Genomic DNA, 18,285 nt, shown 5'->3' on the forward strand with positions numbered 1-18,285 from the left:
GACAGTACATTGAACAGGGAGTCCGAGGGTTCCTCCAGCTCCTCTGCCTGGAGGTGAAGGCTTAATGCCACCCGTTTTAAAAGTTCTTGATGGGGCCTAAAATCCTCCTGCGGGATGGAGGGGGGCAGGGCCGCTATTGCCTCATCCAGGGAGGGCGAGGAAGCCAGTATGGTGCTCTTGGTATCCGCTGGCACTGGAGGGTTCACCACTTGGTCGGTCTCCAAGCACGGTGCTGAGGACATACGTCCCACCGACCCTCTCCTCAGGGGCCTGGAGGGAGAGGCTGACGTTGCCTCTGAGGCTCCGGCTACCAAGTGGGCCCCCACTGGGGGCTGCGTCAGAGGCCATGGTGCCCACTGGTACCACTGTGCTGGCCACTGGGCCCGGTGCCACTGCACCTGCTGTGGCACCGACGGCCCTGACTGTTCGGCCTGGCCCATGGAAGGGTGACTGAGTGGAGTCTGGGCTGACGAACAACCTGCCGCTGTCACAGGACTGGGAGGAACAGTGGTGCCAGGAGCGACATCGCCCATGGGACCGTGATCTTGATGCAGAGGACCGGTATTGCCTGTAGCTGCTGCTCCGCGATCTGCTCCAACTGGCGGACTGGCGACGGCACAGTGCCAGCTACCTATGACCCGGGCTGTGGAGACGGTGCCTTGGTGGAGACTTGGAGCGGGATTCTGAGTGGGAACGGTGATGACATCCATGCTGCAACCGGCTGCAGCAACCCCTGTGAGACAAAGGCCTCTGACAAAGTCTGCCTCAGTCCTGTCGGTAATCACTCCATGGCGTGGAGCTATGCTGGGAGTCCCAGTCAGACAGTACTTAACCAGACAGTCTGGTGGGAGTAGAGGACGAGCCACGTGGACTGCACCCCAAATGGTCGCTGGGTGGAGAACAGTATCAGGAACGTTCCCGCGCCAGGGGTGAATGTGGAGAACCCAGCAGTGGCTTGCCTCTGGAGCGGGGGGCCGACACCAGCGGCATTCCTGGTAGCGGCATGGTCATGACATCTCTGGATGCCTGCAGGTCCTCCGGCACAGAAGGCATCCGGACATCCAGGAAAGCCTGATCCAACGCGGCCGGGCTACTCCGCTCAACATGAGTCGGAGGCCTATAGGCCGGAAGGGATTGAGGACTGCCCAACATGGGTCTAGTCTCTGCCCCTTGTTTACCTCGGTGCCGCTGCGAAGAAGGCACTTCCTTAGCCTTCTTATGCCCCGTAGACGGGGAGGGGTGCCGACTAGTTGAAGGCACCAAGAGCTCGCCCCGCACTGATGCCGTGGTGCCGACTCGGAGTGGCGTGCCGGAGCCGGGGTCAGCGCCGACTCCATGAGAATGGCCCAGAGCCTAATGTCTCCTTCTCTCTTAGTCCGAGGTTTAAACGACTTGCAAATCTTGCAACAATCATCGGTATGGGTCTCACCCAAACAGCGTAAACAGTTTGCGTGTGGATCACTCCTTGGCATAGATCACCGACAAGTGTCACACGCCTTAAAACCTGGGACGCGGCGCATGCCCCGGCCCGGGTACTCTAACTAAATGAACTAACTGTAACAGCTAACCAACTACAGGTACTAGCACTGAATGAACGAAAAGTTCTGGGGACGAGCTACAGCAAAGCTGGAACAGAGCAGTTCCGATGCACCTTCACCGGTGGCAAGAAGAAACTGAGGGTGAGGGGAGCACGCAGCTCCTCCTATACTGTGCCATGGAGGCACAACTCCAGGGGTCACTGGGGTGCTCCCCCTACGGGTGCTGCTAGGGGAAAAACTTCCGGCACCGGTGTACGTGGCAAGCACACACACCTATTGTGGAATACACATGAGCAATCAGTCAAAGAAGAAATGAAAATTCATGAAATGAAAATTCATCTAAATTAGGAAAAAAGCCTAAAAAGATCATATATGACAAAGTAGAAATAAGGAAGGGTGGAGGGTGGAAGATGGAAGATTAGCAGCCATTCAGGGGAAGAGTAAAGCTTGTTTGAGTAACCTTCACGTTGTATTTCCATACCTTACAATGTCTTTTTGGAATGTAAAAACTATATTTGAGATTTCTAGGCTTTCCAAAGTTTTGTTTTTGTTTATATGAACTGCAAAAATAGAGACACTTTCCAAAAATTTAATCGTCTCAGCTCCAGTTCAATGCAGATTTTTGCTTGGGTAATAGTACTAATTAAAATTAAAGCACTGTAAAACATGTTGACTAATCACTGCAGCCTCCAGATGAAGTAGGAAAAACGTCCTGATTTATAGAGGAGAAAACAAAATGCAGAGAGGTTAAATGACTTACCCTACATCACACAGATCAGATCAACAAACAGAACCCATGTCTCCAAACCCCAGTACTATACCTAATCCAATAGAATCCAATGCTCTCCAGTGTTATTTTTCCACAGGAAACTTTTCACCCTCACAAGTACAAGGGATTGACCAATAATCTTTATCACCAAGGCCTGTGTACTCTGTGGCAGCATTGGGTAAACTCAAAATGTGACATTTTATTCATTTTCTTATTTAATTCATTAACAAAACTAGTAAGTACAGCTGGACTCCGATTTTGTGAAAATAAATTCACTAGCTCATGTAAAGTCATTTGTAAACTACTGGGATGTCAATATTCTGTGAAGAAAAGTGAATACGACAGCAGTGGTAAACTGTACACACTTCTAATCCCCAGCATGGGAATTCAACTATGACAAGGGGAGTATAGATGTAACATAAAATTATAATTAGGGTGTGTCTTTTTTTATGTTTATTAAAAAAAATCAACCCCCCTAAATGAAATTAGCATTTTTTGAGTTTTATGTTGATGTCCAAAAATCAGGGTTGATTGGGGTTTCCTCCTGGTATATACCATAATGAGGAAGGTATATTGTATACATTCCTCATTACAGTAGTATATACTGTATTGTAAACAATTAAAACCTAAATTCAGACACCCTAATTATGAGCCATTTTGGAGAATCACTACATAATCCTACACAGAATAAGCCTACCTAACTCATGAACAAAAAAGCAGAACCCAATTTGAACTGGAACGGTCAGACACACAAAAACCCAGTTCTGAAATCTCTGGCAAGTTTCTCATGCTAAGACAGTACTGAAAAGGAAATATATTTCAGCAACATACCCCTGGTAAAAATACTTCTTATAAACTGTCTTCACACACACTTTTTAGAGATAGATCAGACTGCACAAGATTTTGGAGGTGGGTTTTCCTACAGAACTGCAGTAATACTGACACAGATTTAGTTTTAAACTGTGTTGAAAAAAATTCACCTGCTTTCTTCGTGCCAGCTCCTCCTCTTCTCGTCGTTTCCTCTCTTCCTCCTGTTGCCTCCTAAGAAGCTCCTCTTGTTGTCTTCGAAGTTCCTCCTGTCTTTTTCTCTCTTCCTCTTCTCGTTTGGCCCTTATTTCCACTTCTCTCCTCTCCTGCTCTAGCTACAATTATACAAAACTACAATTAGATACAAGACTAGAGTAGGTAAAGCACTTCTACACCATTCTTTATAGTGATTCCTTCTGAGACTACAGTATCTTAAAATATGATGCACCAACACCATTCTTTGTTGATGATACCACCTGGGAATCTCCTGGCTAGATCTGAGTTCCTATAACATTCTTTACAGTGATTTCTTGGGGGTCTACCACAACTTCTTGTTCTCCAAATCAGTTCTCCTATGCCACTCCTTAAAACTATTCCTGAATTAAGAGGCTATGAAGAGTTGCTGTGAAGTTATCCCCAAATGGTACTTCCTACACCATTTTGTACCATGACTCATAAAAAGGTTCTAGAATATCTGTGAATGTCCCCAACAATTAGCACTCACTATTCCCTAAACTGATTTGTGCAAGAAGAGGCTGGGATTAAGAGTAGCAGTGAGGTCTGACAGTTACTGTTCCTACCCACTTCTGACTGTAAAGGGGGAAATTTAATTTGAATGTTTAGGTTTGACCCAATAATCAAAATAATCCCACTTTAAGACCCTAGAGAGATGTCTGGGAAAGTTTTATTTACAAGTATAAAAATATAACTATTAGTTTAGAACACCAACAGGTCCTTCTACAGTGTAACTCATTTTTTCCAGATGCATGATAGTCTCTAACCTTCGCGGCTTTGGCCTTCTCAAGCTGCTGAAGTTGTTCTAGAGCAGGTCCCTGAGCTGCAGTATCAATGGGGAGATCCCAGACACTGCTTCCTTCCCAAACTGGAAAGCAAAGAAAAGTAAGAGCATACAGACAATAGGATAATTAATATTCACAAGCAACAGTAAGCAGACTAGCAGAAGCCAACTACAGAGGGAAGTCTTGTGTATTCTGGTTACTACTACATTACAAATACTGAAAACATAATGGTGTGCTACACTCTTATAATTATGTTCAGTAAGAGGCCACACTTCCTTACTACCCCAGGGAGCAAGGCCTGATCACCCCAACACTTTTCTGGGAGGCACAGAAGCACCAAGGTGAGGGGTCTAGGCTGGGCTTTACCACCAAATCCCGGACAAAATGAAGTTTGCTACATTTTTACGTCTCTTTGCACAGCTTTATCTCCTTGCCCTCCTTAGCCATTCAAAATGGAATTTATCCTCGAGCATGAGGTGAGTTGAAGACCTGTTTTTTCATTTCTAATGGAAGCGGACATACCCAAACACTGATCTATCTCACCTCCTGCAAGTGGTAAAAAGAGATGCAATAGTTTAAAAGTAAGGTTCTGGTTCTGGACCTAGGGACTTTCCTAGAAGTAGACTCTTACCTGTGGGCTGTGAGGTTGTTGACTGAAGCTCCCAGATTGAGCTAGCATCCGGCACTGACACAGACCTAGTTACAGACGGCATCAGGTTCTGTTCAGATATTCTGTAATACAAACAAGAAGATTCAACATGCCACTTCCAAAGACAGGTCTAGTCTGAACACACAATGGAAATTTTTAGTTCCGTAACATGTCATTGCATTTTCCTTCATTCGCCTCCCTACAAGCCTTTATTTAAGAAAAAACCTGATGCTGACAGTACTACGCAGAAAGTTCTCTCTTGTCTGAAGACTGTTCTGTCAAGTGCTGGGTTAGTCTCCCAGTATGATACTATAAGCAGTAGTTCACAGGCTACCATTTTCAATGGCATCTGAAATTATAGAATTGACCTGCCTCTGCTAGTTGAATACCAGCACATTGTGTGTCCTTATAACAGTGTTTTACCAATGCTGACCAGGACTTTGGTGACAATTTTCCCCACAACAGTGCCAAGCCAGGACTTCAACTGGAAGAGTCTTCTCATTTTCATAAGTTCTCTCCCAAACAGAAGCCAGGGACAAAAAGGTATTCAATATCCACAGCTTTTTTTTTTTTTTTAAATAGTTCACACCCACACTGCCTGGAAAAAAGTTGAACGCACAACCCTAGATATGACCAAGTAATTCTGAAACAGACACATATAGACAACAGGAGAACATCACACTAATAACCACAGCCTAACATGGACAGTAATCAGTAAAGGTCTGAAAACTCACCTCATCTTCAGGGCCTGGAACTGTTGTAAGAGGAGAGCCAGTTGCTGCTGCTGCTGGGATGAGAGAGCTGCTTTTTGCTGCTGTGCCAACACCTGTGCATACTGTTGTCTTCAAAAGAGAAGCAGAGAGCCAATCGAATTTGTTAACTATCAAACTATGTAACATCCAGTTTGTGGAAGTCCCACATTATCCTCAGTCTCCACCCAGTCTAATCCCCACTAATCCAATAAACCAATCTATATGTACTCACACTGATTCCTGAAGGACACCACAAAATGGGATCTGAGAAGAGTTAGGATATAAAAACCACAGTAAACTGGCCTATGTGGGCAGAACAAAATTTCCTCCCTCTCACTTCCAACCATGCAATCTGACTATTCCGTTCTAATTTGCAATTCTATACTTTGTACCATTCCTACCTCCTTCTGCACTTCGCTTTCCCAAAATTGATACAAAGATAATTCATATGCTGACCCTACTTTTGTAATTGTCCAGCTAGCTGTAAAATATCTAGTCATGTCCACATTCCTATTACAATGATAGGCCTCTTGACTTTAGCAATCCTATATTAACAGCCATCATTCAAAGATCATGAAAATGGCATACATCTTTAGCACAATCAAAAAAGCTATCCGATCTTTAACTGCTTTCTTTATTATAGCCTCCTCCCATACAAGCTGTTAGAAATGGGCCAGACCCCAGGAACTCCAATTCTCACCTCACTGGGCAAAAATTGATATCACGCTACAGTCTTCAATAGTTTCCCATATCTCCAAGAAACAATGAGTCAACCGAGGAAAAGAGGGTTCTAAATGGAGTTTTCTATGTTCCTCATAACACCGAAGATGTTCTGTCGTACCCGACTCCAAATCCCCAGAACACCATTTGCAAGGAGGGTCAGGATTCATTATGATCAGGCAAGGTGCTATCTATATAGCATTATTTTATATATACTATACACACACACACACCCCCCACCATACAGACAGAGAGCGCGAGCGTGCACAAGAGAGAGTGCGCACATATCACCAGAGTAATTATGTACTGCTTAAGGAATAAGACACTGTAAAGTGTGTCTGAGGTAGCTAGCTCTAGGTTGAAAGACCACTGCTGTTGGAGTTGCAGCATTCTCAGCCCTACTGCCCAGGGAAACAATGTCCAGAAGTTCAACCAGACTTATTAAAACTGCAGAGCAGAACACAGCCACTAGCAGATCTCAGACTGTTGATCTTACTGTATCAAAAACTGTTGGTACTGGAGGTGCTGCATTTGGTATAGGGCCGTAAGTTCTTGTTGTCTAGTTAGTCGCTCCTGGTCCATCTCGCCCTGTGTTTGGGAATAAGCCACTATTAACTGTGTGAATATTTACAAGTTCTAATATTGCTCTGAACAGGTGATGGAAAGAAGGACAAATGGTACACCCAACAGTATGTAAAGATAAGAATGCATTTTGATCAAAACTTCTGATCATGCAAAAAAACGTGCAGTATCAGCGCTTTTATCAGACATCAGGACTAAGGACTAAGCCCTAATGCCTCGATATAACAAAACACAAGTATATGCTTAAAATTAAGTGAAAGCAGTAATCCCTCCCCTCTCCTCCAAGAGCTGCTGTTTTCCAGAGGGTTCCAAACTTGATGCTGAGAGCACATGAACTTCCAAGATCAAGGATTTATGACAGTACTCAAAGAATAACATTTCTCATTTAAAAAAAAATCATTGTTTGACTTGTGATGATTGTCAAGTGCTTACCAGATGTGGAGGTGGTGCTGGACCTGGAGTGAAAGGAACCCTGCCCCACATTTTCATGATGTCTCCAAGTGGCTGGAAACTCTCATCGCATGCTCTCTTTACTAACAGGGACATAGTGAAATACCCAGCCTGAAACCACTCTGCCATCTCCTGGTTACTGAAGGGACCTGCAATATCACCAACCAATACACGAAGACACAAAAGTCAAGTCCAGTGTGTAGGGAACCAAGAGCATGGAACTCTTAAAATAGATACAATATCTAAATGTCAGTGGCTCACACCTTCAAAGTTCATCTTGCTCTACTGTTCTGAATGACTTATGGGACTGCACATTTATTCCAGATCCTAGATCTGTTCCTTCAAACAACAGTTAATTCAGCACTTCTGACAATAAAGGTACTGTGTAGGATTTATATGGTGCAATTTGTACAGCATTTTTCTGTATAATTTACACACTTTGGGATATTATTTTAGTAGCAGCAAGGTGGAGGAAAGGGAAAATTGCTTACCTTGTAATTCTGCTTCTCTGAAGATATTTTGTAAGATTCTTGCTCCTGGGTTTTAGCTTTCTAGCAGAAGACTGTCAGAATTCCCTCAGATCTGAAGACTATTTTATTTTTGAAAGTAATGATGTAAAGAGGCAGGACCACACGCACTGGAAGCTGCACTTTCCCCCCCACTCAGTATAAATGTGATCCACTGAATATTTCAGTCACTTCTTTCAAACACAATGAAGACAAACTCTCACAAAGCCATTAAAGATAGCCAACATAAGATCAAAAATATGCAGAGAAATACACCTGAAAAATGGTAACCTCCAATGTGAAGAAAGAACAGAGGGTTAGTAAGAATCCTGCAAGAGGATGTCTTCAGAGAAGCAGAATTACAGACTAAGTAATTTTCCCCTCTGTGTAGGATTCTCTCTCCTGTAGAGTAAGAACCATGAGGGATATCTCAAAAGAAAAACACAGGAAAAGCTGGACAGTGTTCTTTTTTAGAGGCCAAATCCAAACAACAATGAACTATACTCAATGGTCCAGCTCTTCACCAGATTCCAATATCCAGTATGGCACAGCCTCCCACAGGAGCTTTTTCCAACTTCAGTCAAGGACGAACTCCCAATCATTCAGAGGGCAACAAGTACTCGTGGCAGTGAGTAGCAAGCAACGTTCAAGCAGGGGCCTGAATTGCACTCTGCTCCACTATCATGGACCTTATTGGTCTAAACACCTTTAGAAACAGGGGAACTCTTCCTATTTTGAGCTCAGACCCAGGAATGAGACCCCTGTGCAGTTGGCATTTTTAGAGAATATATTCACTCTTTGCTTAGAGTGCAAGCTCTTTGGGTCAGGGACTGGTATTTTGTTGTATGTACAGTGTCAAGCACAAACTAAGACAGATTGTTGCCTCTAGGCTCTACTATATTAGCAAATGTAAAGGAAAAAATATTAATAAGCTCATCTGGGCAATTCCTTTACTATACTCTTTATGTCCAGAAACTTCACAGAGGTGTTTCCTATCACCCCTAGAAGCTTGAAGGTAAGCAATACCTCTGAGTCTGGGCCAGGCACAGACCACTCTTGGAAAATCTACCTGAAGTAGATAGTTCGCAAAATTGCTGACAATAAATTAGGTTAGCTACTTACTTAGGCATTTGACCAAACTTCAGAGAATAAACTAATTATTCTATAGCTTTTCCAGTGTAATCTTGACAGGGTGGAATTGCTAGATATATACAGATTCTCAGGTAAGAATGTGCTTCTCCCTCTCTAGACCTTTGCATACTAATAGCCTGTACAATAGGATGTTCATAACAGTGACTGGGATCCCTGGAATGGAGAATTAACTAAACAACTCTGTACATATTGCAAGCCTCTGAGACATGATCAGTTATTGATATGCCTTTGGTATAACTATTGACAAAGGCTGCAGTGGCACAGAATGAGACAAAGTAAGAAAGGGAGCAGAAATCTTTAACGGCCTTGTTGATACGGGCCCACTAGAGAGTTTGCCCACACAATACTAGCATGTCCTGGAGCTGCATTAAGAAGCTTACTATTGACCAGAAAGTAGCTGACTTTTGAATCAAGTCAGCAATTTTCAGTTGCATGTCATTGGAAATTAAGACATGATCTTTGGCTGTGTCCAGAGTTACTTTCAGGTGTTGTGCCTTCAGTATTAGAAACAGGTGGTTCTTCTCCACATTGACCAGAAACTAGGGATGCAAAATGTTAACCGGTTAACCGGTAAGCATCAGTCTTATTGGTAATGTATTCGGTTAATGTTTAAACTCTGCTGTCTGCCCACACCCAGAGTCCTGGCAGCTGGGACAACCATGTAAAACATGGGTGTGCTGCAGCACCCCCCCACCCCACCCCATACCACTAGTTCCTCGCTTATGCTGTGAACTCCTTAATGGTTAAATGTTTAACGGGTAAAATTATATAGTTTAATATAAATTATACAGTTTAATAGTTTAAACTTTTACTTTTTTTTAAAACTGCTATTTACATCCCTACCAGAAACCCATGCTATTGCACGAAGATTAAGGTGGTTTAGTGCTCTGTATGAACTGTTTTCCTCAAGAGGTCTCCAACACATAGGTATCCTACAATAGTCAAATGCCTGTTTCCAACTCCCATGGGAGTGCCCCCAGCCTCAGTCTTATTTTGGTAAAGACTCTGGGACTTGAAGCATCGCATGAGATAGCAGAAATGCAGATAAATGGGATGTTTCTCCCAATTGGGTTATGTGCTGGTGTGTTAAATTTACAATCTACCGGTATCAGTAAGTACCTTACAGAGACTGCTTCTACTATGAACTTATTTTTTCACCTCAAATAGGTTGATCAATTTAGATCAAGTGCAGCTCTCACATCCCCATTTATCTTTTGGAAAATGAAGTACTTACACAATATTTCTAGCTTAATGGCATTGTTTCTATATCTTCAATATATAGATGATGGGAGATATCTTAACTCACTTTCAGGAGCTTGGCTGGGGACACGGATGTCAGGAAACCTCTCTTTTGTGTGTCACAGCAAGTCTATTGAGTATTTTCCAATATTGACAGCAAGGGTCTATAGATTTTCGGTCCCATGGTATCAGGAGATCTGATTAGCTACTGACATGTAAGAAGACAATTTAAGATTTGTTCTAACTTAAACTTATAGAAGAGTCTAATGAGCCAAAAGGCAGTCTACAGGACATGGGATGTATTGGGTAAAGGGATACCTCTTCTAAATCTCTCACTAGAACTGTGAAATCCCTGCACCAATGGCTCTTCTCCCTACACAGTAGCACAGCGTTCTTTTGGTACATTTTGGGGGTTGAATAAATTTGTTGTCAACTTCTCTTAACAGTTCTGTGAAGCAAAAGAGGAAGTGAAAAGGGCACAGACCTACCCTGAATTTCTCCTTGCGGATCCTTGTAGTACCACTTCTGCATGGCTTCATGGAGTAATGGCATGGAGGAACCCTTTGCTCTGTGCTCTTGAAGTTTTGCTGCTAGTCTCTCATCATCCAATGCACTGTCCTGCAGATATGCCACCATTTTCTCTGCCTGCTGCAGTAGAGAGCAAGACACATGTTAGAAAATACTGTATTACAATTAGCGCGCACACATGATGGCATAAGATGTAACTAATGAAACAGCCTGGTGTCGATCACAAACGTCAGGACTAGAAAGCTCAAAAACCATATTTGGTGGGCTACAAGGGGGTTAACAGACTGGAGAACTGCACCTTTAATAACGTACTCCACACCTCTACAACAACTCTGTGCAAGTCTCTCCAATGGCTTTAGAAACACTGAAGTCCCACAATAACCCTTTGAGTTAGATATTGTGCCCAATTTTACATATGGATAAGCTGATGCAAAGAGATATTAAAGGGATTTGCCCAACAGGTCTCATACAACCAATAACAGAGTCAGGAACAGAACACAGAAATAGATATGCTACCATGGGAGAAGCCTCACCTACTACTAATTACTATGATCCCTTTTATTCAGCTGTTCTAGAATGCAGTTTACACATGACAAGGAAAACATGCATATCTGAAACTTTCTTATATGATTTCTAAAATGCTCCATCACATGATCTGGGCATACAGAAAGTCTACTTGTTACTTGAAGGCTATGATACTTTGGTTAATTCATGATATATTACTGAACAGAATCTCTAGTAAGAGATTATACTGGTGAGAGAGGGTTACTGATTGCCAGATTTATGACTTGACTTCTGACATTTACTAAAGAAATAAATTGTTACCTGAACTCCACTGGAAGCAGACAGTGCCAGAGGGAACCTCAAATATTGAGAAATTGAACTACATGCTTTGATTTTTTTCTCAACATAATGACTATAGCACAGAAGTAGCCTGAGTATGAAATGACTTGAAAAACTATTGCCCACAAAGGACTTTACAAGTTACATTGCTCTATTTTTTTTTTAATAGTTCCATCAGAAACGGTTCATTCGTTCAGTGTTCTTCTGTTTTCTGATATTCTGTAAACAGAGGAGGAATTTAAAAAAATTAGAGAAATTCTACCTGCTCTAAGTGTTTGAGACCCTCTTCATCATCTGGATCAGCAGAAATGTTGCCCATGCCTGGAGCAGCTGAGACTGATGTTTGAACTGGCTTTAGAGCAGGATTCGTATTGGAAAGAGGAGGAGAAAGATGAACAGGAGAAACTGTAGCTGGAGAGATCTGTGGCAAAGGTTGAACAGCAGAAGTCAGATCTAGAGAAAGAATCAAAAGTGGGCCATGAAATTCCTCTGACACATACAACATACATACAGATCATAGGAAAATGGTTCTTACAAAGTTAAACATTTGAGAAAGATAACACACAGTAACCTGTAAGCACTAGAATAAAGATCTCCCAGCCAATTTAATAAAAATTGGAAGCACTTTCCACAAACCTTATGAGAGCAGCTGATTAACTCTGCAAATTTTCTGCCCCAAATACCCACCTTTGTCATCTCTCTGAAGATATAAACTAACCAGTACTCCCTCCCAGGGATACCAAACATCATATGTATCTCAGTCTATTACCTTCTCCTCTACTGGGCACTTTGGATGGTGGAGTGTTTGCCGTTTGATTCTCTTTATCTTCCATTTTTTCTGTTCGTTCTGGGATACACTCTTCCTTCCTCTCAAATACACTGGCCTGTAGTGGTTCTTGTGGCTGGAGTTTTGGTGGAGTACCTGACCGGGTAGATGGTGAAGATGCTCTGACTGCTTCTTCTGCTGCCTCTGTAACATTTGAAAGTTTAGGTTTAATTTAGGAGGTTGAAATCTAAGAATGCGGTGTATTATGGATACCCAAGAAATCATTCTTACCTGCTGTTATTGTATCTTTTTTATCCCCCTCCCTCTTGGTTGTCTTTTCAAGCTCTTTGGCTTCTTCACCATGACCCCCTTCAGAGTCAGAATGTTCCTCAACTTCTTCCACAGGTCGAAAATCCATTTCCTGTTCCTCGGGGATTGGCTCCTTCTGAACCTTCTATAAATACAATAAACACAAATAACTTTACAGACGACTTGCCACAACAGGAAATCTATTCACATCATATACAGAATACAAGGAAGGTTCTCACCTTTAACGAGAGAAAAGCCCCAGATGAGTCAAATGTTCCCATTTCTTCTTCTGCGTCTTCCAAGCACCATTCAGGGAGACTGTCCCTGTCATCTTCCATACTGCTACTACCACACCGCACTCGTCGGTAACCCCGCTCATCATCCCGGTCTCGGAAATCAAATTCAAACCTTCGCCGTCGCTCCATAGGTTCGCGCCAGCCTGCAGAACGAGGACCGTCTAAAGGAGGGGGAAAGTAACTTTACAAGACAGTCTCACAGGACAAAAAAACTTATTTGGAAGGGTGATGGGGTAGGGAAAAAAAAGAAGAGGACAAATAGTGACAAAAATTCAGAATGCCACTATAGGGTACAATCTAGCCGGGCATTTTAAAGAAAAATAGCTGGAGTTCTTAGACTATTTCCTTCTATAAAGCCCCACATCTGAAGTCACTGTTAAAAAAACAGCCTAAAAAGGAGTTACATGTCATGAAACGTAGCCAAAGCACCAAAATGAGACCTACAAAATTAGGCACGATTTGATTCAGTAGGATAACCAAACTAGCCCATCAGTGACTGATATATATATTTTTTTAAAACACAAAACAAAACTTTCAACAACACAGTAACAGTTACTTCTTGGAATGAAGAATGCTTCCTTTGCTTTCTATGCTTCTCCCCACCATTGAGGTATCAATTTTAAAAACTGCCCAATTAAGTGCTAATACTATTAAGCAAAATTTATTTTTCTTTATTTTCCATTTACAAATCCAGGAAATTTAATGTAAACAATAGTCAGTGAAAATTAAGGTGGAGCTGTTAAAATTACATTTTAACAAGGAAATACAAAAGGATAAGGCTCCAATATTGGCTCAGCCATATTGTATATATATTTTTTTTCCTATTTTTTGTTAGATATATAGCTTAATATGCTCTGTTTATATCTTGAAAACATATATTAGATGGATTGTGCAATATAGCAAATTAATATTCTGACACAACCGTTACAGTATTCTGATGCAAAAGTCTGTTCTATTTCATTTCTGTATTCTGATTTAAAGTAAAACAGTTTTTAAAGAACTTAGAGCCTGTTCCCCCAGAAGCTTTCATTCTGGATTAAAATCTCTAGAAATGCTTAAGCAAAGATGTAGATGCAATAAGAATGGATTAATGGGGTAAATATATTTCAGAGAACTCCAGTAACAGATATTTTTCTCTTTGATAAATACATCTCTTCAGCAGATCCTTTCTGATGGAGAGTAGCAAGTCCTAACACTCTTGATGAGGCCTAAAACATACAGGTAACTGGAAAGGAACCGTAAAAATATTTTTCTAAATGGTAAACTAAGAAAAGGTAGAGACTATAAGAAGCGGCATGTTTTGTGTTGAATTCTTATATTATTTGTAAACATTTTTACAGAATTTAAAGCAAAACATTCCAACATCCTGATAAGACTAAGGAAATATTCAAAACTTGAAAGTCCCTCTAAAATGAGGAGGAATGAAAACCTGAGTGAAACAACTAAATGACAAATGTACACTTAACTAAAACTATGTCTTAACCATAAGAAGGAAATTCCATTCAGTGAAGAACCAACAATGCTAGATATGACAGCAAAACAGAAGCACCAGGAAAAAAGAGGTTTCAGAGTAGCAGTATTCGCTACAGTATACAGTATTAGTCTGTATTCGCAAAACGAAAGAAGTACTTGTGGCACCATGGAGACTAACAAATTTATTTGAGCATAAGCTTTCGTGAGCTACAGCTCACTTCATCGGATTCATGCAGTAGAAAATACTACTCAAAACTGTTCTTCAAGATGTGTTATATATGCCGATTACTCTGTAGGTGTGTGCGTGCAAATCTTGTGTATCAGTGCAGGAGAGTTTTCTCTCTAGCAGTACCTGTAGACTCCAACCTAAGCATCTACACTGCAATTTTTAGCCCTGCAGCCCAAGCCCGAGTCAACTGACCCAGGCTTTGAGACTTGGCACTGCGGGGTTTTTATTGCAGTATAGACGTACCCTGTGTGGCCAGCATGTAGAGGCTTACAGACTTTTAAGACTGCTCTAGAATCCTATTGCATATAAAGCCTCATCCATCTTGGATGAAAATAAGGCACAGCCCTTGAAAAGGAGTCAATCAATCCTGAGCTGTACTTCTGCAGGAATCCAAAACTAAAACCACAAGTAACGGCACATAGTTATTGCTGTCACGGTGTTAGAATCATAGAATATTAGGATTGGAAGAGACCTCAGGAGGTCATCTAGTCCAATCCCCTGCTCAAAGCAGGACCAACACCAACTAAATCGTCCCAGCCAAGACTTTGTCAAGCCAGTCTTTAAAAACCTCTAAGGATAGAGATTCCACCACCTCCCAAAGTAACCCATTCTAATGCTTCACTACCCTCCTAGTGAAACAGTGTTTCCTAATATCCAACCTAGACCTCCCCCACTGCAACCTGAGACAGTTGCTTCTTGTTCAGTCATCTGCCACCTCGGAGAACAGCCTAGCTCCGTCCTCTTTGGAACCCCCCTTCAGGTAACTGAAGGCTGCTATCAAATCCCCCCTTCACTCTTCTCTTCTGCAGACTAAATAACCCGTTACCTCAGCCTCTCCTCATACGTCATGTGCCCCAGCCCCCAATCATTTTCGTTGCCCTCCGCTGGACTCTTTCCAATTTGTCCACATCCCTTCTGTACAGAGGGGACCAAAACTGGACACAATACTCCCGGTGTGGCCTCACCAGTGCCTAATAGAGGGGAATGATCACTTCCCTTGATCTGCTGGCAATGCTCCTACTAATATAACCCAATATGCCGTTGGTCGTCTTGGCAACGAGGGCACACTGCTGACTCATATCCAGCTTCTCGTCCACTGTAATCCTCAGGTCCTTTTCTGCACAACTGCTGCTTAGCCAGTCGATCCCCAGCCTGTAGCGGTGCATGGGATTCTTCCTTCCTAAGTGCAGGACTCTGCACTTGTCCTTGTTGGAACCTTATGAGATTTCTTTTGGCCCATTCCTCCAATATGTCTAGGTCACTCTGGACCCTATCCCTACCCTCCAGCGTATCTATCTCACCCCCCAGCTTAGTGTCATCTGTGAACTTGCTGAGGGTGCAATTAATCCCATCATCCAGATCATTGATAAAGATATTGAACAAAACCGGCCCCAGGACCGTAGCTCTAGCTGTTGAATCTACTGCTCCGCAGGAAGCCTGCAGAGGTGATTGAAAGGCCTGATGGCCTTCTGCGACAAGAGACTGGAACTGGTTCCCTAGAGGTTTCTGGCAATTTACTCGCAAACTGACATTGCCTCCCCATTAGAATGGTCATACTGTGCCAATACAGCCTGGTGATTGACAATGTCCAGCTGTAATCTCACCATTGAATACATCTCTCCCCCAACAAAGTCTAGTTTCTGGGCACCCCCTTCTTTGGGGGTAGAACTTTGGCCCAGTCTTGACAGTCTCTCTTTTTTACTGCTGTTACTACTAGTGAACCTACCACAGGTTATGAATCAACCTGCTCAAACCCTTGGGATAGAACTTGATATTTGCATTCAGTAAGTTTAGCTATTGGTGGAATTGATAAAAGGGTTTGCCCACGGTCTTGATGGGCTACAAAATGACCTCACTGACAGAAGGAGCTACCTTTCCTGCCTTAGCTGGGTGCAGAATGTCAATGAGCTTGTGAGAATTCTACCAAGAGAAGCCGTCATTCTTCTGAGACGCTCTTTGTAGACTTTGAAGCCATCAAGTACAGAGGAAGACACCGCCAGTACCTAAACCTCATCTGGTGATAGGGATGATGTATTCAAAGGAGACAAGGAAGAAATCTTCTGAAGTTGGTCTTCCACTGCCAAGGTTGCTCATTGCTCTGAAGCTGATGGAGCTAGTTCTGCTAATCCGTGTAAGCAGGTTGATCAGTATCAACAAAAGACCTCTTGCAACTGTACAGAGAAGCCTCTCTTCTAGGTGATCTGCTTCTATAAGGGAGCAGAGATGTTCAACTTGATGCCAGGGGCATCCCCCAAGGCATCAAATATAGACAATGAGGAAACGGATATGGTGCTGGAACCCAGCTGTCTCTCCATCATGGTTTCCAATCTCTGGCTCTACTCTTCTCATAGAGCTGTCAGAGTGCAAGAATGGGATCTGGAGGAAGCCCATGACCGTCTGAAGTATGACACTTAGAGCTCTCTTCGGATTCTGTTCAACAATAAGAATAGTTGGAAAGCCATGGCAGTGCATTACTAGGAGGAGTCCTTAGAGACTGGGACTGGAAATCTAGAGATAGACACAGAGGCTGACTATCAAGACAGAGTATGGTCCCAGCTTCAGTATCTCCAGGAGAGGGAGAGAGAACTGCGCACTGATCCAATTGTGGCAAGGGTGACATGAAAGTCTGATGATAAAGAACTTTATTTCAAATATTCTGGGCGCCACATTTCAGGAAAGATGTGGACAAATTGGAGAAAGTCCAGAGAAGAGCAAAAAGAATTACTAAAGGCCTAGAAAACATGACCTATGAGGGAAGATTGAAAAAATTGGGTTCGTTTAGTCTAGAAAAGAGAAGACAGAGGGCACATGATAACAGTTTTTGAGTACATAAAAGGTTGTTACAAGGAGGAGGGAGAAAAACTGTTGTTCTTAACCTCTGAGGATAGGGCAAGAAGCAAGGGGCATAGGACAATGAGGATAGGACAATGCAGCAAGGGAGGTTTAGGTTGGACATCAGGAAAAAGTTACTAACTGTCAGGGTGGTTAAGCACTGGAATAAATTGCCTCGGGAGGTTATGCAATCTCCATCAATGGAGATTTTTAAGAGCGTGTTAGACAAACACCTGTCAGGGATAGCCTAGATAATACTTAGTCCTGCCATGAGTGCAGGAGACTGGACTAGATGACCTCTCGAGGTCCCTTCCAGTCCTATGATTCTGGATTCATGGGACTTAAAAACTTCAGAATCAATGAAGCAGATTCCAGCAAGGATCTTAAAAGATAAGTCTGTGGGTATAAAAAGACTGCTTTAACAGCAGTAACTTTGGCCTGTCTTCTTGATCCCAATATGCCTGCCTGAAGTCTCAAAAGCTGAGCAGACCTTAGGCAACTGCCTCTCACTGGGTTAACCACCAATAAAAAAGTATTTCAAGTAGTACAAAAAATAAACTCATAAGATTAGGAAACAAGATTTGGATTTTAAATACCCACTATTTATTAACAAAAGGAACAAAAAGAAATTGGGACAGCTGCAGGCTGCTTATCCTGTGCAAGAGCAAGCCATACATAAATTCATGTGCAGTGTGACCTGACACTTTTCTAAACCCATAAAAGGTTGTCAGGTACATACATGCTAGTATGTGGGTATACGCAGAGACCATTCTGAAAGGAAAAGGCTGAGCTAAATAAATGGAAGCAGGCAAGTTGTTGGAAGGGT

General features: G+C 42.5%; 1 protein-coding gene across 7 annotated transcripts in view; it reads right to left on the reverse strand.

Annotated features, from left to right (window-relative positions):
• The window catches only part of GIGYF2 (GRB10 interacting GYF protein 2), a 148,749-nt gene that overhangs the window by 40,202 nt on the left and 90,262 nt on the right, over positions 1–18,285 (reverse strand). For all 7 annotated transcript variants that reach the window (XM_073360204.1, XM_073360201.1, XM_073360202.1 and 4 more), the window contains 11 exons: positions 12,869–13,086; positions 12,612–12,774; positions 12,324–12,524; positions 11,817–12,007; positions 10,672–10,831; positions 7,269–7,435; positions 6,751–6,842; positions 5,517–5,624; positions 4,765–4,865; positions 4,116–4,216; positions 3,288–3,449 (listed from right to left, as the gene is read on the reverse strand). In XM_073360204.1, coding sequence (XP_073216305.1) covers positions 3,288–3,449; positions 4,116–4,216; positions 4,765–4,865; positions 5,517–5,624; positions 6,751–6,842; positions 7,269–7,435; positions 10,672–10,831; positions 11,817–12,007; positions 12,324–12,524; positions 12,612–12,774; positions 12,869–13,086 — 1,664 coding nt within the window. The remainder of the gene's footprint in view (positions 1–3,287; positions 3,450–4,115; positions 4,217–4,764; positions 4,866–5,516; positions 5,625–6,750; positions 6,843–7,268; positions 7,436–10,671; positions 10,832–11,816; positions 12,008–12,323; positions 12,525–12,611; positions 12,775–12,868; positions 13,087–18,285) is intronic.

This window comes from Lepidochelys kempii, chromosome 9 (genome assembly GCF_965140265.1).
Source record: "Lepidochelys kempii isolate rLepKem1 chromosome 9, rLepKem1.hap2, whole genome shotgun sequence".
Classification (NCBI taxonomy): Eukaryota; Metazoa; Chordata; order Testudines; family Cheloniidae; genus Lepidochelys; species Lepidochelys kempii.